Source organism: Ursus maritimus, unplaced genomic scaffold (genome assembly GCF_017311325.1).
Source record: "Ursus maritimus isolate PB19 unplaced genomic scaffold, ASM1731132v1 scaffold_6, whole genome shotgun sequence".
NCBI classification, from domain to species: Eukaryota; Metazoa; Chordata; class Mammalia; order Carnivora; family Ursidae; genus Ursus; species Ursus maritimus.
This window is the reverse complement of record NW_024426774.1, coordinates 8,922,079-8,948,738: the sequence shown is the minus strand read 5'-3', so window position 1 is coordinate 8,948,738 and position 26,660 is coordinate 8,922,079. Positions and strand designations below refer to the sequence as shown.

The following is a 26,660-nucleotide window of genomic DNA, read 5'->3' as shown; positions in this document are numbered from 1 at the left end:
CTGTAGTGATGAAGAATGTGCCTGTTGGCAATTCCAACCTCATAGACAAATCTGCGATCCTAGTCCCTAATAGAGTGTGATTTAATGCTGTGTTTTTAAACATACACAGAGGGCACAGTAGTGCTGCAGCTGAGGGCCCGTGGGGCGCAGACGCTCCCAGAGAGCCCGGCCCTCGGGGAACTAGGCTGTTCGCTCAGGATGCTTGCACTCCCATCAGTCTGTTTGGTTTGGGAGTTAGGAAACCCGCTGTTCTGAGTGTGCCCATCGTCTGTTCCTCGTAGCCCCCAGTGCACGCTCACGACGGCTGGATTTAATTTCGGGGGTTTCCCTCTGCAGGTTGTGCATATGGGGTGGGTCAGCGAGAGACTCGAAGGCACCGGCTCCTGCCACACCTTCCGACCCAAGTTCCTGGCCCTGAAAGGCTCGTCCCTGCATGTGTTCAGCATTCCTCCGGTAAGAACACTCCTCGGGTGAGGACGCCTGCACTCCCTGGGGAGGGGCTGCTGCAGGGAAGCCGCGTGGCATGTGGTGTCCACAGGAGGCCAGAGGCAGAGGGGCCAGGCCCTGCCGCTCTCCTGCTCACACACCAGCTGGCTGGGAGGTGGGGTGCAGAAGGCCGTTCTCAGAGGATCGGACACAAAACAGAACAAAACCCTTCTCTTCCTACATTCTGAGTTAGTGGCCAGATAATGAAATTTAAAAAGCTTCCCTTTCCTTCACATCCCTCATGTTTTATTTATTTTTTATTTATTTTTTTATTATGTTATGTTAGTCACCATACAGTAAGGGCCTTGTCAACAATGGTTGGAAAACTAGGGTAAACCCGTTAAACAGGTTTCTTTCTGTGGGATTTCTCCCGAGTTGTATTGCTCCCCAAGGGGGTATAGCTCGTGTGAACGCACGTAACCCAGCACGGCATGTGTGAAATTAATCCCAGCCTCCCAGAGACGAGTGCCAGTGAAGTCAGCAGCGTCTGTAAATCCCCTCGCAGCTCGCCGAGTACGCTTCTGTGATCAGGTCAACGGGGCCTGAGACCCTCGTCCTGCCGGCGCTGGTGATGGTGATGGGGAAGGGTCCAGCACCGCTTTACTCCACTGTCACGATTTCACTGTGGATACTTATTTGATATAAATGAGAGGAAATAGAAGCATCTAGTCTGATTTTTACGTGTACGTTCATCTGTTTCCTCATTTGAGTCTTGCTTGAGTGAAGTTCGTGGGTAAGTAAAGTAGTAAAGAAGTATAACCAAGGGGGCTATTTTTGATCATTTTAGTCAAAACCGGCTCCTTAGAGATCACGCATTCACTGTATTTACTACTGGAAAATTCTTAAAATGCATCGAAAAGCTGCGAGTGCAGGCCTCATGGGTGGATCTCTGTATTAATGACGCTGAATTGAAGGGGAAATTCAATATTCTAGACATTTGGTTTTAGCATGGCACTTAGGGGGCCCACATCTTCTCTGGAGGAGTCTGGTGGTGTCGGCCAGTTGCCGAGCTCTGCAGGGACGCCTGAGTCCCTCTCAGACTGGAACGCTCGAGACGTTCACAAAGCCCACAAGGGGGCTGGCGCCTGGCCCTGCGTAGACCCACCTGTCACTGGGGGAGGCGGGGGGAGGGGGAGAGGCTCGGCTTGAAGTGAGCGCCCTCCCGGGTATTGCGTCTAGATTCGTGTCCTAGAGTGGGCTTCCACAGCCTGTCTTAAATGTGCTGACTGACCTGGGAAGACGTCATGAAAAAGTACACAGCCTCCCCCCCGGCCCCTTCATGGCCATCACGGTCAGGAGGCCCGTTGACCCGTCATTTTGGAACCATTCATTCTGTGCTCGCTTGGGCAGCACACGGGCCACAGCTGAGCAACACAGTGAAGACGAGCACCGCACCTGCACGGGCGGCATGCGAGTGAAACCATCGGTTCCGGGAAATCCTGATGTGTCTGATTCCAGAGTTAAACCTGCTGCTTTTGCCTCATAGCTGGGTTTACAGGCTCAGTTGTGGGTATGCGATCCAGCTGGTGGTTCAGATGTGGGTCAGCTCTGTCGCAGCACGGTGTGCAGCCTCCCTGCAGGCCGCCATGCTGCCAGGGCCGGAGCGCGGGCCGGGCTGGGGCCGCTGCCCCGGGAGCTGGCCTCCTCTGCTGAGACCCGCCCCCTTCCTGTTGCCTTAGGACAGAACTGACACTCGCACACTGGTCACCACAGTATGGCATTGTGCCCGCGGGGCCTCTCCGTCCTCCCCCAGTCTCCCCGTCTCCCTGTCTCTGTCTCTCTGCCTCTCTCTCTTGGTCTCTGTCTCCCTGTCTGTGTCTCTGACCAGCGTCTCCACCGTGACCTGACTTCTGATTCCTCGGAGACAGCGCCCCGCCTTACCTGGTTGCAGGGAGCCTCCTTCCTGGACTCCTCCTAGGGCTGCCTTGGTGTCTCGGTCTCTTTGAAACGAAGGTCCTTTGCAGCAGCTGTTTCTTTTGTGACGTCCTCATTCCTCAGGATTTCTGCAGGAGGTGACCACCCACTGTCCCCGTTCCCGACTCAGGGTCACCAGCAGTGACTTCTATGATCATGAGGGTTCTGTTGACGGAAGGAGGAGCGCGAGGCCCCTTGGAGCTAGTTTGGTTCTTGCTGTTCCTAAGGGATGGCACGGCCCCACATGAGTCCAGAAGTAGTTTCAGGGGTGTGGGGCGCTGGGAGGCAGCGTGAACCCCGCACGCGTTCACCAGTAGCCTCGGGTTAAAGGAAGCCGGATGTGAATGAATGTTGTGTGCATCTCTCCAAAAACCGAAATACGAAGCCGCCCTTGAGAAAGCAGGTAGTGCTGCCATCTGAACCCTCAAGTGTTCATTATGTAAGACGGCACCTCGGGGCGGGCTGTGAAGCCACAAAATCTGGGGAATTTAGGAAGCACACCCACCCCCCCGCCTGTGGGTGGCCTGCAGGCGTGAGAGGAAAATGCCGCCATCGCCTCAGATGGAGCGTGACGGGCGCTGTACGGGCGAGGGCTGGGTGTTCCTCAGCTTGAAGCCCCTGACGACGTGCGAAGGAGACGCTCGAGTACAGCTGTTCTCGCTCCGGGAAGCGATCTGGCCCGCAGCATCCGTGCTTGGGTGTCCCTGGGCTGAGGCCGCGGGAGCCCTGATTTTCTTCCCAGTGGATTCTTCATGTTGCAAGAGGGAGAAGCCATCGGTGTCCCTTTCCCAGTGGCAGTCGATCCACACGGAGAAATGAAAAGACCAAGGCAGTGGTGTCTATGGATATTCAACCCTGAGTTAGGGTGAGCTCACGTGATTTATTTGCGTGCTTCCTAATGTCTTCATGTAATTTAAAAATTCCTGGTGACCTAAACTGCTGGTGCTGAACATCACCTGTAAAATTAGAATAAAGCAAATGCTCCCTGGAGAGGCTTGTAGTGAGGTTAAAATAAGGTGATTTATGCGGGAGCTGTCTGCACTGATGCTAGAAGCACACGCGGTGTGTTTTCTGTGGTCTGGAGCCTCTCAGCCTGTGCCCACGCCTGCTTCACGACGTCCAGCATCCTGCCTCTCACAGAGAAGATGCTCTTTGACTGTTGGTTGAACAATCCATGAAATAAGGATTGGCAGGTAGTAAAGCCTAGTGGTTGTGCTGTGTGTTTGGAAATGTCATCAAACTATTGCTAAAGAGAATATAAAGGAAAAATCAACTCTTTAGGTTTTTGGGGGGATGGGGAGAGTAAGCCAAGAAATCTCAAAGTGTCTCCTGGCTGAAACCCGTAGATAACAATGAGGAAATTCCACAAGACAGCAAAGGCAGTCCACTCAAGCGTGTCTCAGTCCTTTGTGGTTCAAAGGAGAAGGGTGACAGCGGGTACAGCAGGCTGGATCCAGGTGCGGAGAGAAGGCGTGTCCATGCCGCACTCCCTGCCCGCGGTTCTGCACCGTGATTTCTCTGTGGGACGTGGACGCTCTGTTCCCAGGCTTTGGAAGGATTTTCAAGAGTTCACATCATTAAAGGTAGAAATGGTAGCCGCTCCCTTTCTGTTTTAATTAAATACAGAAAACAGGTACGTAAATATTCTACTGTTAAAATCGAGTATTTTGTAAACTTTCGTGTCTCCATTGTGTTTTCATGGCCAAGAGTTAGAGACCAGGAGAAAATCGAGAACACAGAAATGTCACAAGTCAGAAGGTGAAAGCAAGGTTTCATGGCTCTTTCTGCCATTCCGTGGCATGCGATGCCGTAGGACAGTTCCACGCCCACTTCCAAACACAGTGGAGGAACTCACTTCGCTGCGTGCCTTTACATGGGCAGGCTGTGTACGAAGCAAAACATGGGAAGAACATTAAATCACCTCGGAAACTACAATAAAGGGAGGGGAGGTACAGAGATTTCCCACATTCCGCCGGCCCTCTCCATGCACAGCCTCCCCGGTGTTACACCGCTCACCGGAGCGGTACATTCTTTTATCAAAGATGAACCTACATTAACACACCCGAAGCATTCGGCGTTCGTGGTTTACCTCAGGCTTCGCGCCTGGCGTCGCCCGTCCTTTGTCTCTGGACAAAGGTGTAATGACATGTGCCCGGCGTCACAGTGTCATACAGAGTAGTTTCACGACCCCAAACATCCTCTGAGCTCCACCTGTTCGTCCCCTCACCCCAAAGCCACTGATCATTTAGTGTCTCGTGGGTTTGCCTTTGCAGACTCTCCCATAGTTGGCATCATACAGAGTGTGGCCCTTCAGGCAGGCTTCTCTCACTTAGGGATGTGCATTTAAGTTTCCCCCGTGTCTTTCTATGGTTTGGTGGCCGGACTGACTTTCCTTCCTTCCTTCCTTCCTTCCTTCCTTCCTTCCTTCCTTCCTTCCTTTCTTCTTTTTCTTTCAAGATTTTATTTATTTATTGGACAGAGACACAGCGAGAACGGGAACACCAGCAGGGGGAGTGGGAGAGGGAGAAGCAGGCTTCCCGCCAAGCAGGGAGCCCGATGTGGGGCTCAATCCCATGACCCTGGGATCATGACCTGAGCCGAAGGCAGACGCTTAACAACTGAGCCACCAAGGCACCCCTGGTGGCTCCTTGCTTTCTATCAGGGAATATCACCCACTGTGTGGATGCACCAGTGTATTTATCCATCACCTGCGGAAGGACGTCTTCGTTACTTCCAACATTTACCAGTTGTGAATAAAGCTGCTGTGAACATCTGTGTGCCGGTCTGAGTGTGGACGTAAGTTTTCAGCCCCTTCGGGTAAATAGCAAGGACTGTGACTGCTGGATCGTCTGGTGAGAGTATGTTTGGTTTGGTAAGAAACCGCCCAACTGTCTTCCAGAGCGGCCTCGCCATGGTGCGTTCCCACTGGCGATGAGTGGGTGTTCCCGCTGCCCCACGTCCTCGCCAGCGCCTGGTGTTGCCGGGGTTCCAGACTGTGGCCATTCTCACAGGTGTGCAGTGGTATCACATTGTTGCTTTAATTTGCGTGTCTCCGAGGGCACGTGATGTGCAGTGTCTTTTCCATCCTTGTACCTTCTCTGGTAAGGTGTCTGATGGGGTATTTGGCCTATTTTTTACTCAGGTTATTTGCCTTCTAATTGTTGAGTTTTAAGACTTCTTTGTGTATTTCGGATAACAGTCCTTTCTCAGACGTGTCTTTTGCAAATATTCTCTCCCAGTCTGTGGCTAGTTCTCTCTTTCTCTGACTTGGTCCTTCTCAGGGCAGAGTTTTTCATTGTAATGTATCCAGCTTACAGGCTCTTCCTGTCACGGATCCCGTCTTTGGTGTTGGATCTAAAAGGTCATCACTATCCCCAAGGTCATCTAGCGTTCTCCCATGTTATGTTTCAGGAGTTTCATATTTTGCATTTCACGTTAAAGTCTGTGGTCCATCCTGAGCTTTCTGCGAGGCAGGCAAGGTCTGGGTTGAGATTCAGGATCTTGCACGTGGATGCCCACCTGTCTCAGCCCCACTGGATGAAAGACTGCCTGGGCTCCGTTGTGTTGCCTCCGCTCCTTTGTCGACAAGCAGTGACTGTGTTTATGTGACTCTGGGCTCTCTCCTTTGATCTTTGATCTGTTCGGCTCCAATACCACCTGCAGTGATTGCTGTAGCTTTGCAGTAAGTCTCAAAGTGGGGCGGCATTAGTCTTCCGACTTTCTCCTTCGATATCATGCTGCCTACTCGGGTCCTTTGCCTCTGTGTGAACATTAGAACCCGCACGTCAGCGTCTGCACAGTGATTTCCTGGAAGTGATAGGCCTGGGCGTAGTTCTCTTGGCAGCTGATTTTCTTGGCCACCAGACACGATGCTCTGCGTAGAAGCAGCTGGTGTGTGTAGTCCTGCGTCTTGCGGTGTGTGGTCTGTGTTCCTGTGATGACGTCTCCATCCTCTGTGAGCCTCAGCCTCTGCACGCTGGACCTCACAAGATGCTCTCAGGGTTTTCTCCCCACTTCGGTGGGACAGGCTGGCTGGGCGCTGGAGTTGGTATTTCCCTTCCCCAGGGCCGCTGCGTCTGACTAACCAGCCTCCCCGAGGTTCTTGGGAAGAACGGTGCTCCGTCTCAGAAGGCTCGAGCGGACTTCCCCCAGCGTTTTCTGTGGGACCTGGTTGAGCTCCCGGAGGTAAATCTCACAGTGTTGTAGGGCCTCCCCGACCCCATGATTGGGTCGCCCTGCAGTTTTTAACTCTCGAGGTTGCCTACATTGAGCCCCCAGCAATCTGATGATAACAATGCCTTTCCTGCTGGTGGGGGTCCCCGTGGTGGACTCCATTCCCGAGGCTCTGCTCTGGGAGGCCATGCTTGACCTGTCTCAGGGTCACGGTGTGCCCTGTGTCCTCCTTACGGATCCGGGAGAAGTCCGTTCAGGTTTTCTCTTGTTATGTGCGAGCAGTGACTTCCAAGCTCCTAATACACAACTGGAAACATGCTAACTTTTTAAATAGAAAAAAAAAAAAAAAAGCAAACTTTACCATTACTTAACAGTATAATGCCAGTTTAAATGAATCATTTTCATGCATTATCCAGAATAACAAAAGCATACTTTTTTTTTTTCAATTGTTATGGTGAAGATGGTGAAGAGTGCTTCGCTTTTTTTTTTTTTTAATTTTATTTATTTATTTGACAGAGAGAGACAGCTAGAGAGGGGGAACACAGCAGGCAGAGTGGGAGAGGAAGAAGCAGGCTCCCAGTGGAGGAGCCTGATGTGGGGCTCGATCCCAGAACACCAGGATCACGCCCTGAGCTGAAGGCAGACGCTTAACGACTGCGCCACCCAGGTGCCCCAACAAAAGCATACTTTTAAATGGGGACTGGAAAGCTTTTATAAGACAGTGAAGAAGTTTCCCTCTGAAAACACATAGAAAGAGTGGCTCTGTGGAGTAAGGAGTGAGTTAATCCTCGTTAGTCGTGGGCTGTAAGCTGCTGCGTGCTGGCTGTGGGACTGCAGGAGGCAGACTGCTCCCCCTCGATTCAGCAGTGTCCTCCGTCTGAGGACGGGGCCATAAGCTACCGGCACATCCCACAGCGTCATAGTGAACCCTGAGGACCTGCATCTGTGTATTCATAACTGGGCTTGAAACTCTAAAACATTTCAATTTAACATGAAATTTTGCTGTTAGCATTCAGCAACTTCTCATTGTAAAAGCAATACACAAAATATGGCAAGTGAATTTATTCTGAAATATTTACAGATATTTGAGTCGGACCTTGGACGCTGTATCCTGGAGCTGGTGGCAATTTCCCAATAACATTTTCTACTTTGCCCAAATCTATAACAACCATATGTGAAGTTTTTAATGTCTGTATGTGTTTATTTATGCTCTGGTGACATGAAACATGAGGTTTCTGAATCTGAGATGACGAGTGACTCACCGCACATCTTTGTGCCAGTTTCCAGGTGCCGGCGCGCTCTGCACGGACAGAGGTCTGAGCAGAGAGAGAGGACTCGTGGCGCAAGAGAGAGACTGTACCTCACTGACCGTGTAAACAAGGGCTCTCTCGGGAGAGCAGGGGCTGCTGGTCATCACCCTGTGGAATGAGACCAGGTGGCTCCAGGGGAGGCAAATCTTCCAGTGTCCCTGACGAGTCACTAGCACCGCCCCCCACGTCTCCAGGCACCACTTATCCGTCCTTCCCCCCCAGGGGCAGGGATTTTGCTCAGAAGGCCTGACCGCACTCACGGAGCCTGTGTCTCAACACTTCAAGTGAGAATACTTGAATAAATTTTTAGAAGGTCCAAAGATTCTCTGACAGATAATTTAGGAAGAGCTAAAAGAGAAAGTCCTATATTCAAGGATAGTTTCTGAGTTCCATCAAGATGAGGCAAAGGGATGACATTGAAGCGAGAGAGGGAAAAGAAGGACAGAGGACTGGAAGAGCCGGGGGAGGGGAAGTCCGTCCACATTTTCCGGCTCTGGGAGGGCATCCTGTGTGGAGGAAGGAGAACCAGAGGTGGGGGCAGGCCCGGGTCTCAGGCTCTCAGAGGGGCTCCTAAGTGTGGATTAAAGCCTGGATAATTCTCATCACTCTGCTCTTCTTTCCACCAGCCTCTTATTTCTGACTTGCAAATTGAAATCTGAGAAAACATGAGCTCCTCGTGTTTTCAAACATCATTAAAATGTGTTAATAACAGTTAGAAAGTCAATTTTATAGCATCTTACAGCATTAACATATAAATTATGTACCAGTTACCTATGAACATGCAGGAAATAGTAGAAGCAATTTTAAGAATGTCAATTAGGTAAATATATTGTCATTTAAAATTTTTTCCCTGAAAATAAATAATTTAATTGAAGATTAGTAGACCAAAGAAATAGTAGACAATTGTATATCTAATACAGAATTACTCGGTGTCACGTCTGGGGCTACACAGGTGTCCCACAATAATGTTAAGGGGCGCCAGGATATGACGTCTGAAATTTCTGCTACATTTCAAGCCAAATGTGGTTCCATAAAATAGAAACTGTCAACTCTCATGACTTGGGAAAAGAATCAATGGCACATGGTTACAGACCTTCACCCTTTGATGCAGAGTCTGGGTATTCCCTTTTCGTTGCCTGCTGGTTGGAAAAATTGAGGTGGCCCCGCCGATCGTTTTTCCTTTTCCTGATTTGAGTCACCAGGAAGGAGTGTAAGGATCAAGGGATCCCGTCCCATCCCCGTCCCCTGAAAGCCTTTCTCCAGAGACAGGTAGGGGTGGCGATGGCTCTGAGTGCCACTCTGCCTCCCGCTCTCGCCAGCAGGAGATCTTGCCCCTCCTGAGAAACCGTGCACATTGCTCACGCTGGCTGCATCTGAGGACCTCTGATGTAAGGCGGGGACGTCAGGGAGCATCTAGTTTGCAAAGCAAGGAGTTCTGTGTAAGTAAGGTTTACCTAGTTCATCTCCATCCTTCCTCCCCCGCACCGACTGCCTGTCTGCCTTTCCTTGTAAAAGGGGTCAGGATCTTTACACTTGGACTGTTCTCTGAAGACGTCGCCACAACAGAGTCACACTGGCGCGTATTTTTAACACAGAGCTCTGGTCAGGTGGGGCTGGGGTGGGACCTGGGATTCTGCATGTCTAGCAAGCTCCCAGGTGATGCTGATGCTTCTGGGTCCCACAGCCTCACACTTCGAGAGCCCTTTTGAATACATCAGTAGTAAATCTACTTAAAAGTCAAGATCTCTGAGCCCCGTCCACACTTGCTAAATCTGAGTCAGGTGGTGCCAGGAACCGCCTTATAGCGAGCTTTGCGGGGACTCCTGGCTGTGCTTGGGTTTAGTTCAAAACTCTAGGAACGTCTACTTAAAAATTGCATCCCGTCACTGACCGCTGTCCTCTGAACCTCTAATTTTGAGCTTTATATTTACCTTCTAATTACACATGTATATGTGGATACACACATGTATGTAATTTTTCACTTTACTAATTCCATAGATGCTGATCTTGTCATCGTGAGAATGACCGTGTCCTAAACCATCCCACCCTGGGAGGTGGTTGGGTTTAGTGCTGGGTTGACACAGCCCAGACAGTTTCCAGAGTTATAACTAAAAAAAAAAAAAAAAAAAAAAAAAAAAAAAAAAGATGAAAGGAGCTCTGAAGGGCATCACAGATATTTTGGAGGTAATCTGCGTCAAGCGGAAACTTAGAAATACTTCGTCTTTGTTCTTTTGCTGAATCAGAGAAGCGTTCACATAGCAAAGCTCGAGGACATCAAATCCACACACTGACGTGAGCCTGCATAGTACAGGGTCACAGCAGCGAGGAAGCTAATGAGGGAGGATGTTCTGAATAATGTGATTTCTTTCTTTGTATTTTCATGATTCTCCAAACATAAGCAGCATTGTTGTAACTGGAAAAGTTAAAAATTGTGTCCACGTTCATCCCCTAGCCTCAGTGCTCTGCTGTACCAGTTGTCACTCTGATCGGCCTTCTCGCCATTATATTTTACCTTTTGCATTTTTTTAATCACAGGAGCAAGGACTTAATGCTGGGTCGGTTGATACTAAGTGGCCACATGTCCCTGTGATTCTCGTGTCATTAACGGTTCAATGAAACGTTCTGAGGTGATGGGTTTGAAATGCCTGGTTTCCTCCCGGTGTTTATTTGGCAGAGGGATTTCAAGAAGGTCACCACTTAGTACATCAAGTACTTTCAACGTTTCAAAGACATGGTGAACCGTGATTAGTTTCATTTTTTATGTGTGTGTTTAATGGCTGGAAAGAAAGTGCAGGGTGAGCAATGAAAATCAAATTTGTTACAGTATTGAATATTTCAGATTTTCTGCGTGAAATATTCTAATGGAGATCATGCATGCGAACATGGATTGTCAGCCATAAAACAGCACTCAAAAATCAGATGATTTGGGGTGCCTGGGTGGCTCAGTCAGTGAAGCGTCTGCCTGTGGCTTAGCTCATCTCAGGGTCCTGGGGTCGAGCCCCACGTCGGGCTCCCTGCTCAGCGGGGAACCTGCTTCTCCCTCTCCCTCTGCCTGCTGCCCCCCTTACTTTTGCTCTCTTTCTGTCAGATAAATAATAAAATCTTAGGGGCACCTGAGTGGCTCAGTCGGTTAAGTGTCTGCCTTTTCAGGTCATGATCTCAGGGTCCTGGGATCCAGCCCTGAATTGGGCTCCCTGCTCAGTGGGGAGCCTGCTTCCCTCTATCCCTCTGCTCCTCCCGCTGCTTGTGCTCAATCTCTCTTTCTCTCTCTCTTTCTGTCAAATAAATAAAATTTTTTTAAAAATCAGATGATTTGATCATTATTGTTAAAATATTTGTAAAATGCATTGTCAGGCCAATCAAAAATATGTTCAGTTAAGTTGATAAGCTGAGAAGTCTGTATTCCTAGAATGGAACAGACTAGTGAGTTTAGTCCTAACTCACAAGACTAGACACACACAGTTCAGGTCACACTCCAGCAAACACACGGACTCACCCGCGCTCACACGCAAACTAGTCACCCTCGTAAGTTGTCTAAATTAGACCTAAAATTGATCCTTAATTCAGTGTAAATCCACTTCAGTGTAGAATCCAGAATGAATTCTACAGCGTACCTGAATGCATGTGGTAGATGAGCACAGGTGGTGCCGCACCCCAGTGGAGGTGAGCACAGGTGACGCATCAGACCCACTGCCAAAGAGAAAGTGTAGTGTTCCTACCGTCCTGCTCATGGCTTAGAATTTAATTAAGGTAAAGACTTACTCCATTGCTGTAAATGTTGACGTTTATACAACTAAAAGTAGCATGTTTGTTTTCATGTATACTTTACAATTTTTCCATCTTTATTTATTTATTTATTTTTTAAAAAGATTTTATTTATTTATTCGACAGAGATAGAGACAGCCAGCGAGAGAGGGAACACAAGCAGGGGGAGTGGGAGAGAAAGAAGCAGGCTCATAGCGGAAGAGCCTGATGTGGGGCTCGATCCCGTAACGCCGGGATCACGCCCTGAGCCGAAGGCAGACGCTTAACCGCTGTGCCACCCAGGCGCCCCTGATTTTTCCATCTTTATTGAGGTATAATTGACGAATAAAACTGCAATATCTTTAAAGGGTACAACGTGGTAGTTTGACATATGTGTATACTGTACACTGAAATGACCCCACAACCAAGTTAATGAACATGCCCGTTATCTCACATAGTTTCCTTTCTTAAAAGAGAAGAATGCTTGTGGCTTATGTATATGTTTTATATTTCTTACAGGTGAGCACATTAGACTGGGTACAAGCAGAAAAAACCTACAACCTCTGTGAGGTACTATTTAAACTTCACAAGGTAGGTATCCTTTGCACATGAGATGCTTTCATAAAAATAGGATGTGCCTTTGGGTTTAAGGAGTCCATTGAAATAGTAACAAAACGTGAAAATCTTCTGTTTTCATCCCATTTTCCCATCCTCAGAGTTGCCATCCTGTTGTTCATGATGGTGGGTGGGTAGGCGGATGGATGAGTGGGTGGATGGATGGGTGGCGGGTGGATGGATGGGTGGATGGTTGGATGAATGAGTAGATGGGTGCATGGATGGATGAGTGGGTGGGTGGGAGGATGGGTGGATGGATGGATGGTTGGATGAGTAGATGGGTGCAGGGATGGATGAGTGGATGGATGGGTGGGTGGGTGGGTGGATGGAGTGTGCACAAGTATGTATGTGCACATGTTCTGGGGAGAGGGTGTTTTAGTTACCGCCACTTACAGTAGTATGTTCCAGAATCTTTGGTTTATTATTGTCCTTGCCATTGTTTTTAATATATCAGATACAAACCTGAGTCCTAAGAGCTTTCTTATCAAAGGCTGGCCTGAGCTGACCAGAATAACTAATCAAATAGTCTACTCCTATTAGAGGGAAAGTGCTCGTTGGCTAAGGAAGGGCAAAGTTTTATCTGTAACATGCATAGCAAGTTTCAGAATCATCCAGTTTAGTTGAACAGTTCCAAAGTAGTGAATCCATTGCTGCAGAATCAGGTCTTGGTTTCTGCTGGGCAGACACCTCATCCGGGACTTGCGGGGTCGGGGGGTCAGGGCTTCCTGTGAGTGCTCGGTGGGACTCCTGCCTGATGGTGGTCGTCGTGTGTTGCCAGATTGAAGATGAAGACAACTGGGTGAATGTGGATTCCCCCAAGTTGCACAAGCCTCAGAGACAGTTATCCCATTGGTGGACTTTTAGCAGATCTCAGGTTTGTAGAGAATTCTTTAAAACACTAAATTATACGGAAAGTTTGGGAAGTGGAATCTGAGATGGAAAATGTGGGAAGGAAAGTGAGTCCTGGTCACTGAGCCAGCTCAGGTGAGGGCGATGATCCCCTGGAGGACTTCAGTCCCACGCCTTCCCTGGCGTCCTGGGGGTAGTTGCTCTGGGCCCAGGAGTGCTCCCAGCTGCGGCTTGTGCCCAGGCTGGTGGGGGAGGCTGGGTGTCTAGCCTTCTGTCGCTGCTCAGAGAGAACCCAGGGCTGTCGCCACCTGTCATGGGGGCAGAGGCGCAGGCGGCAGAGCTGCCCCGCCCCGGCCCTCAGCCCACTGGGCCTAGACCCACTGAAATCAGGCTGCCCCATGGCGTACAGGCAGTGGGTGGATGGTTGACCGCCACGGAGGTTTTGTGGTTGTGTGTGAAGCGCGTGCTCTAGAGTTCAACGAGCTGACTCCACCCCTTGAAGTTTTACTTGGTTTCTTTACGCCTCAGTTATGTCGTCTGTAGAATGGGAGCAGTAATAGTATTCTCTGTTGTACAATCCTCTCTGCAGGGTTGTGTTAAGTGTGATGCTGTCGCCATGGCCGTAGTGAAGTGCTCAGTCAGCATGGCCTCCTGGGCATGTCTGAGGTCCCTTCCCGTCGTGTGTGTGTCCATGAGCTGGGACTCACCAGCCCTGTGGTCCGGGGCAATGCGCTGCCAGTGACTCTCCGGCTTGTCCTACATGGAGTCACCTGGCAAGAGCTTTAAAGCAGAGCTAAAGATTCCATTTTATGTAAGATGTGGCCCAGACATGTGTCCTCATTCTTAGGCTTCTGCGGTGATGTTAATATGTGGCTAAATCTCAAAATGACTAGTGCGTACCAGGCAGTAATTGTGACAAGTCCTTGTAAATAAACATCATTCTATTGCGCTAACAAATCCCTTTGAGTCATTGGATATTAAGCCAGATAGAACCTTAGTGATTAGAGGTGTTGTTCTATAAACAACCTTAACAAAACCGTGAGAATATTAATTGGTTGTAATGCCAGTAGTGATCATAATTGTATTTACTTATACCTTCTTTACGTGTTTTCTCTGCAAATGCTGCCTTTTCACTTATTTTTCTGCAGTAGTTGAAACTCATTCGTTCAGTTGTTAGTGACTCATGCCTGAAAATTTAAGAAAGTCCCAGATAGGAGAGCTGCCTCTGTGTTGGTGATCTATTGCTGGGAAACAAATAACCCAAACACTTAGGTGTGTAGAACGACACACATTATCTCAGTTCCTGGGGGTCAGGCCTCACCTATCGCACAGTTGCTCACAAGATGAAGCAGAATTTCAGCCTATGGTCTGTGGTCCTGGCCAGACCCTGTGCAGGGGAATTCAGTTGCTGGAAGACATTGGACTGGAGGGCTCAGCTCCTTGCTGGAGGCTGCCCTCTGATCCTAGCTGGGTGCCACACTCCATCAGAGACAACCCATCATTTCCACCATACTCTGTTGTTGAGAGCAGGGCACTAAATGTATACATAACGTGTGACACATGACGTAGATGATATCGTGTATATGATACATAGATGTATACACACGGGACGAGACCAGATGATGCCCACAATACAGTGTTGACTGTAGCATCACAGGGGAGCAGGTGGCACTTGGCCAGACTGGGCTGATGGCTGAGGAGGACGGTGTGCGGGACGGGGGCGTCTGGTCAACCTGTGGGCTTCAGTGAGCTCTCAGAAGTGAGTCATAGACACTGTGGAATAAGGCTGTCTCTAGACTTCCTCGGAAAAGACCAACAGCACGCCTTGACCACGTTATCAGGGGCATGAATTTGGGAGATGTGTCCTCACATCTAGGAGCTTTCCTTCATTCGGGGGAAATATCCATCAAGGACTGATTTCTTCCAGCAACAAAAAGCCTGGATAAAGAGCGTTGACCTGGGGGTACACGAGGCGCAGCCCTGAAGTCCGAGCCACACACTGCAAGGCCAGGAAGGGTTTGTCCCGTGTCCCGGTGTTAGACAGCAGTGTCCCCTGCATATGAACCCCCGTGTCCTTCTCATGTCGGAGTATGCAAATCCGAGTGGGAAGCTAAAAACATACCCAATGCAATTTTTAGTGTGTTTTTTCCAAGAATTTGACCCTAAGGAGTCATTAATCAAAAATTAGAAATTTTGAATGAAAATGTAATGTTTTTAAATTTTGGTTTGCCTCCTTAAATTGAAAATATCCTCAAAAAGAATTTTAAATTTAGATCTGGAATTTTAGGCTGTGTGTAATAGTAATACACACGAGGGAGACACATTCCCATAATACTATCATCAAAGTGGTAAAAAACTAACGTTATGTTGAAGCTAGTCTCATGAAAGTTCTCATGTGTAGACTTTCATTCATCAATGTTCCAAAAAAGGAATTTTATAGAAAGATCGGTTGTCTTTCCTCCTTTCTTTACAAAGGCTCCTCACTGTCCCCTTTTGGCCTTTGTATCACCTCGTTTTTATGGCTTTCCACACGTCGGAGGTGTGGCTGTGGTATCAGGATGTCTCCGAGGGTGCTCCGTTAGTACACCACACAGCCGCTTCTGTTTTTATCCAGCATGTTTCCCAGGAAGACTGAGGGAGAGTTTTCGTCAGTACACGTTATGAAGTGATTATGTAACCATTAAATTAGGCAGGAGCCTGGCTACGGCACAAGGTCAAACCCACAGGGGGCAAGTGGTAGCAGTAAAGGCATTTCATAGACTTAACAGTTTTAAAAAGGAGGCTGTGTTCTTCAGGCCAAGTGACTTATTTGGAAGTCTTACACAGTGATCTCACAAAATGGTGTCCCCCTTTAGTTGTTGTGGGTAATCGTCCTGCGCACATACGCTGAAAATTATCCATCAGCATTTAATTCATCTTTCAGAGACTGAAGTAAGTGTATGATTATCCTAAGAACTGGCCCACAGGGCTCAGCGTTGTATGATTGTTTCATAATGACCATTTCCAAGGACAGTCATCCATATGTAGTCCAGGAATTCAGTTTTGTAGTTTTGTTTTCTGACTTTCTTCCGTCTAAAAAGTACTTTTTCTGAGTCTTAGAATTGTTGTTCTCTATTTCAGCTCTCATCAGCAGATAGGTGAGAAAATTGCGTTGGTCAGCTCTGATTGTAGAAGAGACATAAACCGTGCACAGCTCCCGGAGAGCGGCCAGTAAGATGCCGTCCAACGGTGAGGCGCACCCTGCGGGAACGTAGATGCCTGTTTCCTCTCAACATGAGAATATTCGATTTAAAATGTTCAGTAAACTTAAGTTTACTGATACGTTTGGCAGAGGACCTAGATAGTAACGTCTGCCTTAGTGGAGTGCCTCCGGGAGCCTTGCTGAACACTCCGTCTATGTCTGAGCTGGTCCTCATTATCTTGCCCTGCAGCTCAGAGCTCAGAGGCACAGGCTAAGTCAGTCCCCGCAGCCTCTGGAGGCCGGATGGGACCCAGGTTTGCTTGGCTTCCGGCTGATCTTCTATTCTCTTCTGTTTCACTCGTTGAAACATCATGTTCAGGAGTATTAAGAATTTTCAAATCTGCTTTCCAGTGACCAGTAAACAATGCGTTTCTGTAGTTGGGATTCCCAGGGAAGGGGGTCCTCAGTGAATGTCCTGAAGTCCCTCCTGTCAGAGGAGAACTTGCAGGGAACAGCTGGGGAGAGCTTGGCTCGGCTGCATTGCAGCAAAGGGCAGGGGTCTCTAAGAGCTGGGAATGGGGTCAGGAGAGGGGCCCTGGGCCAACTGTGGGACCCAAATTAAAATTGAGCTGTCTTCATCTTTGGGAAGGCTATAGTTTTGCCAATGGGAGCCGACCCCAGGACCTGGGCCTCCTGCCTGGCAGGAAGGCAGGGTCACCACATTCCTTGATGTTTGCATCAAGGTCCCTGAGAAAGACAACGGAGAAAGACAACCAGGGCTGTGGAAATGGCCCCAGGATCCTAGCAGGATTTTCATCTCAAAGGGATTTATAATTAGGTTTTCTAATGCAGGAGCTCTGCTGGTAAGAGGCTGGCCCCAGAGCCGGGAAGGAGGTCTGGGGAGCCCAGAACTGTGTGTTCAGAGCAAGTCACTGACCTCACATTGACTGAATTATTGTTTCCAATAGGAGCTGCAGGGGAACACTGGGGAAAGTGCTACACACAGAGCTAAGTTCACTTATATCACATTAATACTGTGAGGCTGAGCAGTTGTGTTACAGAAAGTAGTGACATCTCTGGAATCCTTTCATGTTTTGTCCTGGGATTTCTCAGGTTGTTCAAAAGCTATTTTTAGTTCCTCCCATTTGTTCTTAAATACAAAGCTCAGCTCCTTGGTTTGAGTCCTAAACACGTTACTCCTTGAAAAGTGACCTCACTCCTCAGAACTGCTCTAAATAAGTATTTCAAAAGTCAGATCGCTATGTGGGTGAAAATACTTAAGGTGAGCTGGATCTTTGCTCACGCTGACTGTCCCACTGCTCAGGGTTGCCTTAAAGACAACGTGCTTTTGTGCAAATGCATACTGACCTAGTGTGAGCTAAGGACATGTGTGCCACAAGCTTTATTTATTGCCTCTGCGGCCTCTTTCTTAGGTCCGCATTTGGAAGTTAAAAATCAGGCTCAGAGGGGCGCCTGGGTAGCGCAGTCGTTAAAGCGTCTGCCTTCGGCTCAGGGCGTGATCCCGGTGTACCGGGATCGAGTCCCACATCGGGCTCCTCCGCTATGAGCCTGCTTCTTCCTCTCCCACAACCCCTGCAGTGTTCCCTCTCTCGCTGGCTGTCTGTCACATAAATAAATAAAATCTTTAAAAAAAAAAAAAAATCAGGCTCAGAGAGATGTAAACGGCACGAGGTCAACAGCTAATAGTTGGCAGAGAAAGGTTTCAGGTCTTGACGGATCTCAAACCTATGAAACTACAGGCTCCCCAGTTATCCCCAGTGACGGGGGGGGAACGTGGTTGGCTGTCCCACTGATGGTATGACCACACAGAGGCTTCTGGAGGGATCTTTGGCCATCAGTCTTTGACGGTTACGCTCAGTAGTTACAGAATTTCTGAAAAGCTGCTTGCTATTCCTGATTTATGAAAATAAAAACGGTTCCTGTGTTTCCCGGGCTGAAGTGAAGGATCTGGGGTTGGGGGCGGCCTCTAAAATCCAGGTGCGGTCTCTGTTCCCAGGATTCATTTAGAATGAGGAACACAGAGCACAGGCCACAACTCACACGCACACGCACATGCATGAGCACACCTGTGAGCCAGGAGGCATCTGACCCTGTGCAGGAATCCATGCCACTGGGGACCAGCAGCAGGGGGACAGCACAGAGGGGAATGCTGCAGAGACGTCTGCAAGGCCATCGGGAAGTCAGGGGAGCCCCAGAGCCCATGAGCCACCTGCACACATCACCTGTTGTTTTACCTGCACACCTGTGCCCAGAAAGCATAAGAAGCATTTGGCCAACGACCACGTTCATGTCGATTTGGGGAGTTAACTTTGAACGTTACCTGTGAATGGGGTGTGTCTGGTTTCACTGGATGGCCTGCCTGCATCAAAATATCTTAGAATCACAATGAGGAACCCTGACAGCCTCAGGTCATTGTTTTATTATTATTATGATATGTTAGTTACCCTACAGTACTTCATTAGCTTTTGATGTCGTGTTCCATGATTCATCGTTAGCATGTAACACCCAGTGGTCCATGCAATACATGCCCTCCTCAGTACCCTTCACCGGGCTAGTCCATCCCTCCACCCCCTCCCTTCTGAAACCCTCATTTTGTTTCCCGGAGGCCAGAGTCTCTCGTAGTTCATCTCCCCCTCTGATTTCCCCCCCTTCGGATTCCCCTCCCTTCCCCTATGGTCCTCTGTGCTATTCCTTATGTTCCACATAAGAGTGAAACCATATGATAATTGTCTTTCTCTGCTCTACTTACTTCACTTAGCATAACCCCCTCCAGTTCCATCTATGTCGATGCAAATGGTGGGTCATCATCCTTTCTGATGGCTGAGTGAGATGCCATTGTATATATGGATTACATCTTTATCCATTCGTCTGTTGAAGGGCATCTCGGCTCCTTCCACAGTTTGGCTGTTGTGGACATTGTTGCTATGAACATTGGGGTGCATGTACCCCTTCTTTTCATTACATCTGTATCTTTGGGGTAAATACCCAGTAGTGCAATTGCTGGGTCATAGGGTAGCTCTATTTTTAACTTCTTGAGGAACCTCCACACTGTTCTCCAAAGTAGCTGTACCAGTTTGCATTCCCACCAACAGCGTAGGAGGGTTCCCCTTCTCCTCATCCTCTCCAACATTTGTTGTTTCCTGTCTTGTTAATTTTAGCCATTCTAACTGGTGTAAGGTGGTATCTCAATGTGGTTTTGATTTGAATTTCCCTGATGGCTAATGATGTTGAACATTTTTTCATGTGTCTGTTGGCCATTTGTATGTCTTCTGTGGAGAACTGTCTGTTCATGTCTTCTGCACATTTTTTGACATGATTATTTGTTTTTTGGGTGTTTAGTTTGAGAAGTTCTTTATAGATCTTGGATGCCAGCTCTTTGTCTAAAGTATCATTTGCAAATATCTTCTCCGATTCCGTGGGCTGCCTCTTTGTTTTGTTGACTGTTTTCTTTGTTGAGCAAAAGCTTTTTATCTTTTTTTTTTTTTTTAAAGATTTTATTTATTTATGTGACAGAGAGACAGCCAGCGAGAGAGGGAACACAGCAGGCGAGTGAGAGAGGAAGAAGCAGGCTCCTAGCGGAGGAGCCCGATGTGGGACTCGATCCCGGAACGCCGGGATCACGCCCTGAGCCGAAGGCAGACGCTTTAACGACTGCGCTACCCAGGCGCCCAAAAGCTTTTTATCTTGACCAAGTCCCAAAAGTTCATTTTTGCTTTTGTTTCCCTTGCCTTTGGAGACGTGTCATGAAAGAAGTTGCTGTGGCCAGTGTCGAAGAGGTTGCTGCCTATGTTCTCCTCTGGATTTTGATGGATTCCTGTCTCACATGGAGGTTTGGAGTTTATCGTTGGGTCTGGTGTGAGAGAGTGGTCAGGTTTCATTCTTCTGTATATAGCTGTCCAATTTTCCCAGCACCATTTATTGAAGAGACTATCTTTTTTCCATTGGATGTTTTTTTCCTGCTTTGTCAAAGATTAGTTGCCCAAAGAGCCGAGGGTCCATTTCTGGTTCTCTATTCTGTTCCATTGGTCTATGTGTCTGTTTTTGTGCCAGTACCATGCTGTCTTTGTGATCACAGCTTTGTAGTATAGCTGAAATCCGGCAACGTGATGCCCCCATCATGTTTTCAACAATTCCTTTTCAACAATTCCTTGGCGATTTGGAGTATTTTCTGGTTCCATACAAATTTTAGGATTATTTGTTCCAGCACTTTGAAAAATGCCTTTGGTATTTTGATCGGGATGGCATTTTGAAAGTGTAGATTGCTCTGGGTAGCATGGACATTTTCATGATGTTTATTCTTCTGATCCATGAGCATGGAATGTTTTACCATCTCTCTGTGTCTTCTTCAATATCTTTCATAAGTGTTCTGTAGTTTCTATAGTATAGATCCTTTTATCTCTTTGGCTAGGTTTATTTGTAGGTATCTTATGATTTCTGGTGCTATTGTAAATGGAATCGATTCCCTAATTTCTCTTTCCTCAGTCTCATTATTCGTGTATAGAAATGCAACTGATTTCTGAGCATTGATTTTGTATCCCGCCACATTACTGAATTGCTCTAGAACTTCTAATAGTTTAGGAGTGGATTCTTTTGGGTTTTCCATATAGAGTATCATGTCATCTGCGAAGAGAGACAGTTTGACTTCTTCTTTGCCAATTTGGATACCTTTGATCCCTTTTTGTTGTCTGATTGCTGTTGCAAGGACTTCTAGTACTATGTTGAATAATAATGGCAAGAGTGGGCATCCTTGTCGTGTTCCTAATCTTAAGGGAAAGGCTTTCAGCTTTTCCCCATTGAGAATGGTATTTACTGTAGGCTTTTCATAGATGGTTTTTATGAAATTGAGGAATGTACCCTCTATCCCTACACTCTGAAGGGTTTTAATCAGGAAAGGATGCTGTGTTTTGTCAAATGCTTTTTCTGTATCAACTGAGAAGATCATATGGTTCTTGACTCTTTTCTTGTTGATATGATCTATCACGCTGATCGATTTGCGAATGTTGAACCACCCTTGCATCCCAGGGATGAATCCCACTTGGTCATGATGGATAATCCTCTTAATGTACTGTTGGATCCTATTAGCTAGGATCTTGTTGAGAATTTTGGCCTCCATATTCATCAGGGAAATCAGTCTGCAATGCTCCTTTTTGATGGGGTCTTTGTCTGGTATTGGGATCAAGGTAATACTGGCCTCACAAAATGAGTTTGGTAGTTTTCCTTCTGTTTCTATATTTTTGAAACAGCTTCAAGAGAATAGGTATTATTTCTTCTTTAAATGTTTGGTAGAATTCTGCTGGGAGATCATCTGGCCCTGGACTCTTGTTTTTTGATGACTGCTTCAATTTTATTACTGGTTATTGGCCTATTCAGATTATCAGTTTCTATTGCCACACCTGAGCGGTGGTAAACATCACAGTCCTGCAGGCCGCCCGGCATCCTTGGCGATGATGTCTGCCCTCTGTCCTCTTCACTGGACGAGGCGGTGCTGGCAGAGTCCACACAGAGGAACAGCATGGGGCAGAGCTCAGTGTGGGCGCTTTGGGGTGTGTGCGCGTGTGCACGTGGAGAGCGCGGATGAGGGGCAGATGTGGGCGGCGCAGGCCTCGAAGGCAAGGAGGGCAGACACAACCAGGCACCGCCCCGCCACCCACACCACTGCTCACCGGATCTCTGAGACCTGCATAACCTGGAGTGAGATCTCCGAGATCTGCTGTCTGCTCACCGGATCTCTGAGACCCATTGCTTAGCTGTGTCTGTAAAGGACTCAGGGAAGAAGTGCAGATATCACAGCCAGAGCCCACGGCATCCACAGGGTCACTCTGCTTTGACCTTTGCTCTTGAGGGTGTTTTTAAAACGTTCATTCTGGGGCCCCTGGGTGGTTCAGTTGTTAAGCATCTGCCTTTGGCTCAGGGCGTGATCCCGGCGTTATGGGATCGAGCCCCACATCAGGCTCCTCCGCTAGGAGCCTGCTTCTTCCTCTCCCACTCCCCCTGCTTGTGTTCCCTCTCTCTCTGGCTGTCTCTCTGTCAAATAAATAAATAAAATCTTTTTAAAAAATAAATAAAATAAATAAAATGTTCATTCTATGCAGTCAGGACGTCTGGGTTCACATTTGTAAATCCTGGGCTGAGGTATTGTGAGCGGGGTCCTCTGATTCGGTGCAGAACGTTGTGGTGGGGAAGTACCTGCAGTGCCCTGGGAGCTCATGGTGACTCCTGGTTCACACCTGTGTTGTTTTCATTGTTGGCTGTTTTTATGCCAGTCCGGAGCACAAAAGTCTCATGATTTTACCTTTCAAGGGAAACATTGAAGCAGAAGCTGTGGTTACCAGAATTTTAAGTGAAAGGAGCTTCTGACTGTAATTTACTTAAAATCATGTTTATTTGGGGCTTCTTTCCCCAGGAGCTATGTCGGAGGATGGCCTGCTCCTGAATGTGCCTCCAGGTGCAGCCGGCTGGGGTCACAGCGGTCCCCCGCGGGCTGGCAGCCATGTCCCGGTCCTGGCGGCTCCTGGGCGTCAACGGCGTGGGGCCCTGGCCCTCGGTGGGTACCCCCGACCTGCGCTAACACGCTGCCCACTCTGTTTTCCAGTTGTGGCTCTCAGAGGACTGCTGGCTGCACACGGACTTGGGCCTGGGGCCACACGGCTTCGAGGACCCTCAGCCCTACTGTTTCAGCGTCCTGGTCAGCCACGGCCAGAGTCGCATCTTCAGCGTGGAGCTGGGGAGTGAGCTGGCCACGTGGGAGAGGTCTTTCCAAAGAGCTACTTTCATGGAAGTTCAGAGAACCGGGGTAAGCGACTCCCAGCGTCTGATGGGAAATGTGTGTGGATGCCTGACATTGCAGTTCGGTGCCCAGCCATGTTCCAGAAAAAAAATGAATCTTTTAAAGTTGAGCGTGCTCACCTGGGTCACCAGGTCCAAACGACCTCCCTACTCAGTGTGTTTGGCAGGTGACAGGGGTCATGACGGGGAGGAGCGAGGGGGTTTTCATCTCCGTCATGTTGCATGTAATGTGCAGAGAGCCAGTCACTTCCCTTCACAGGGCTCGAGGGACAGCATGCCCACATTCCCGATTAGTGAGGTTCCCACAGACTGTTCTCTGCAAACTGTGAGTGAGTAATCTGCCGTGAAGTCACCTGGACGTTTGTCACGTGAAAGCACTCAGTGGCCCTTCCTCTGCGTCCTAGCGATCCAGAGTATAGAACAGCGCTTCTCAGGACAGCAGGTAAATCACTCTCACGTTTGACTGTGTCAGTGGAAAGCATCAGGAAGAAGGTATTTCAACCCTCACGGTCATGAATAGTGGGATCCCCTTCATGGGGAGGCCACCCTACACACCAGAGGCAGGAAATCAATGAAGTGATGCATTAGGGAGCGGACTTAGCCACCTGACAGCGCTGAGCTCGTCCGGCCTCGCATCTGTAACCCTAAGGCCATGAACTCAGCACAGAGACCGCCACTTTCCTCAGACACGTGTGTTTGGAGTGGGACAACCCTGTGCTACCGTCTGCTCTCCTGGCTGCTGCTTCGGCCGCCCAGGCCTGGGGGCCTCCCTGCCAATGGTTAAGCCTCACCGCCACCTGTGTGTCCACATGATGACGTCACACTCAGATGTTCGTGGAAACTGAACGTCACAGTTTCTCCCATGAGCCTCGTCCTGAGTGGGGCAGTGCGTCCTGGAATTAGGTTCTGATTCTCACAATAACCTGCTTGCTGGAGGCGGGTGTGGAAGGGTCTTGAGCACCAAATACTGACTCCCTGATCTCAGGGACTTGCTTGGATGCCTAGTGGCCGTCAGCAGTTCAGACGCCGCTGAACACCTCAGAAGTACCAGAGCTCGAGTGACAGCCCCTGTTGGCCGAGGTGAAGTCTCTGTTCTTACCTCAGATGAGCATGACACCCCAGCACCAGAAGATGGAGAGGAGAGGGTATTCTCCCTCTGCCTGGTGTCCACGGTGTCTGGCTGTGCTGCAGGGTGGGGGCCGTTCGAGCCTCTGCGGGAAGGAAGCACCTCAGATGCCTTCCAGGAGACACACCATGACGTCCCACAGTGCAGGGAGGCTGCGGGCCCTGCTCATCCGGTGCCCGTCGTAACACAACGGGGGTCGCAGCCATCCTGGGTGGATGCCGTTCTCTCTCCTGCCTTCCTTGTGTCCAGAGCAAAGGGGCAGGCATGGGGTCACTGGTGCTTTCATAGCCCGAAATCCCTCCAGACGAAGTGGCTGCTCCCTTTGCAGAGTCCTTAGTATTTGGGGCAAGTAGGAAGGAGGGAGAAGGCCCGGGGGATCTGTAGAAGGGAGGATGTGATGTCTGGATTAGGACATGGGGGGCAGTGTGCCCGGCAGGCTCTGGGGGAAGTATTTTCAGTAATCCAGGATTGAGACAACGAGGATCTCTGGTGGGTGCAGGGGGTGAGGATGAGTGTGGTCGTTGACGGTGACCGTTGCTGATGTGAACAACAGGCTGGCTTGTGCAGCAGGTGCTCCTGCAGAGGTGGGGGTCTCCTTGCTCAGGAGAGACGTCACCCAGGGCCTCCCAAATCTGAGAATCCTCATGCCCACTTGAGACCTTTCCAAGACCCGCTCCTGCGGGTTTCCTCACTCCTAGGTGCTGGCTTCAGTGCCAGAGCCTCTGTCCTGATTTCTTGGTTTTCTGGACTCAGAGGTGGGAAGGAAGGAGGATGTACTTTGGAAGGTGGTGGATCAAGTCCTATCCTGACCATTTTCTCCCTCCGTGAACGTGGGCAAAATGGTTCTCCAAACTCCTTTACTGAATCTGCAAATTAAGGATTGGAGTATGCGCACCAGAGCCATTATGGAAGTTATGTCAACTTGAATGTGCTCTCCGTGCCAAGCCATGTGCCGTTTGTACGCACTGCTAGTCTTTTAAAGTAAATCTAAGATGTGATACTGTTTTCTCTTTCCTTTCACTGAGGAGAAGACTCAGTTTGCAAGGGCTGAGCGGCCCCTCCAGGGTCACCTGGAGATGATCCACGTGACCAGTGGCCAGCTCTACCCCAGGGTCTCTGTGCCGAAAGCATGTTCTCTCCTGCAACACGCTGCCACCGGCACAGGGGAGGGGGTGTGCGAGCAGCTGCCCAGGGTGGGCGGGCTTCTTGATCGACTCGTGCTGCCACCCCCATCCCTGTGTCTGCTAGATTCAGCAGCTTCTCTCCTGTGACTTGACCCTAGCCCAAGATCCCAGCTTTACAACTCAAGAAAGTTTACACGTTTGTAATGTGGACGAACGACATTGGTTTTCCTTCTCTGTGTTCAGCAGGCTGCAGGCCGCTGGTTTCCTGCATTAACTTCCTTCTTCGTGCTTCACTGTAAGGATTTCCAAAAGAAAGCTCTGGGTTTAAACTCAGGGCATGTTTCTCCCCAGTAGTTTCTCAGTGCACCTTATCTGGGCTCAGCGGTGTAGAGACCGGGTGCTTGCCTCCTGCCCAGCTCTAACTCAGTGATACTAAACTAATAATATTTTAATTTATACCTGTACTACAGATCTCCTGCAGGCACCTAAGTCCAGGTGTCCTACACACGCACGACCGAATAGAGAACTTCCCCAGTGGGGTGCCTGGGGGGCTCAGTTCAGCGTCCGACTCTTGATTTCGGCTCAGGTCACGATCTCAGGGTCGTGGGATCGGGCCCCACGTCGGGCTCCACACTCAGCAGGAGTCTGCTTGGGGGTCCCCCCCACACCTCCTCCGCCACTCACACTCATGTGTTCCCTCTCTGTCTCTCTCCAAAAAGAAAAAAAACAAACAAACACTAAACTAAAAAAGAACTTCCCCAGTCGTGCATGCCGCACCATCCCCAGGCTCAGGTGCAAGGGCGGGTGTCCTGTTGTACATTCTTCAGATGGTTTTATACCTATGTCAGCACCATTTTTTCTTACTAAAAATATATTTATCACGTGCATATAGTGCTTTGTAATGTGCAAAATGTGCATTTTATCCACATCAATTCATCTATTTTTTATTTATTTATAGCAGCAATACCTTCTTAGAATTTAAGAAAAACAAAAAATCTCTGTCCTCATAGCAGCATGCCGTGTCACGTCTCTGCACCTGGCCGGCTGCCTGTGGCAACAGTGGCAGAGATCTCCTGCCTCGCACTGCAACACACTGGGACTGTTACCGTCCTGATAACGGGGCTTCCTACAGACACACCAGCTCTTCCTATCTCCACCCAGCTGAGCTGGGAGGTTCAGGTGTTTGCTTAGAACACGTCCCCTCCTGGTTGCAGGATGCAGCGGGCCTTCCGTTCATCTTCCCTGGAGGAGGGCACCTCTCTCCCAGCAGTGGGATGATCAGAGGGTCACTCCTTCGGTCTGATTTTGCTAGATTAGGTCTTGAACCCAGT

The 26,660-nt window shown here is 49.0% G+C and overlaps 1 protein-coding gene across 1 annotated transcript in view; it reads left to right on the top strand.

Moving 5' to 3' along the window:
* Positions 1-26,660, top strand: part of SNTG2 (syntrophin gamma 2) — a 176,464-nt gene that overhangs the window by 113,415 nt on the left and 36,389 nt on the right. Inside the window, exons 13-15 of the mRNA XM_040623084.1 lie at positions 337-453; positions 12,147-12,218; positions 22,886-23,086. Of these exons, the coding sequence (XP_040479018.1) occupies positions 337-453; positions 12,147-12,218; positions 22,886-23,086 (390 nt within the window). The remainder of the gene's footprint in view (positions 1-336; positions 454-12,146; positions 12,219-22,885; positions 23,087-26,660) is intronic.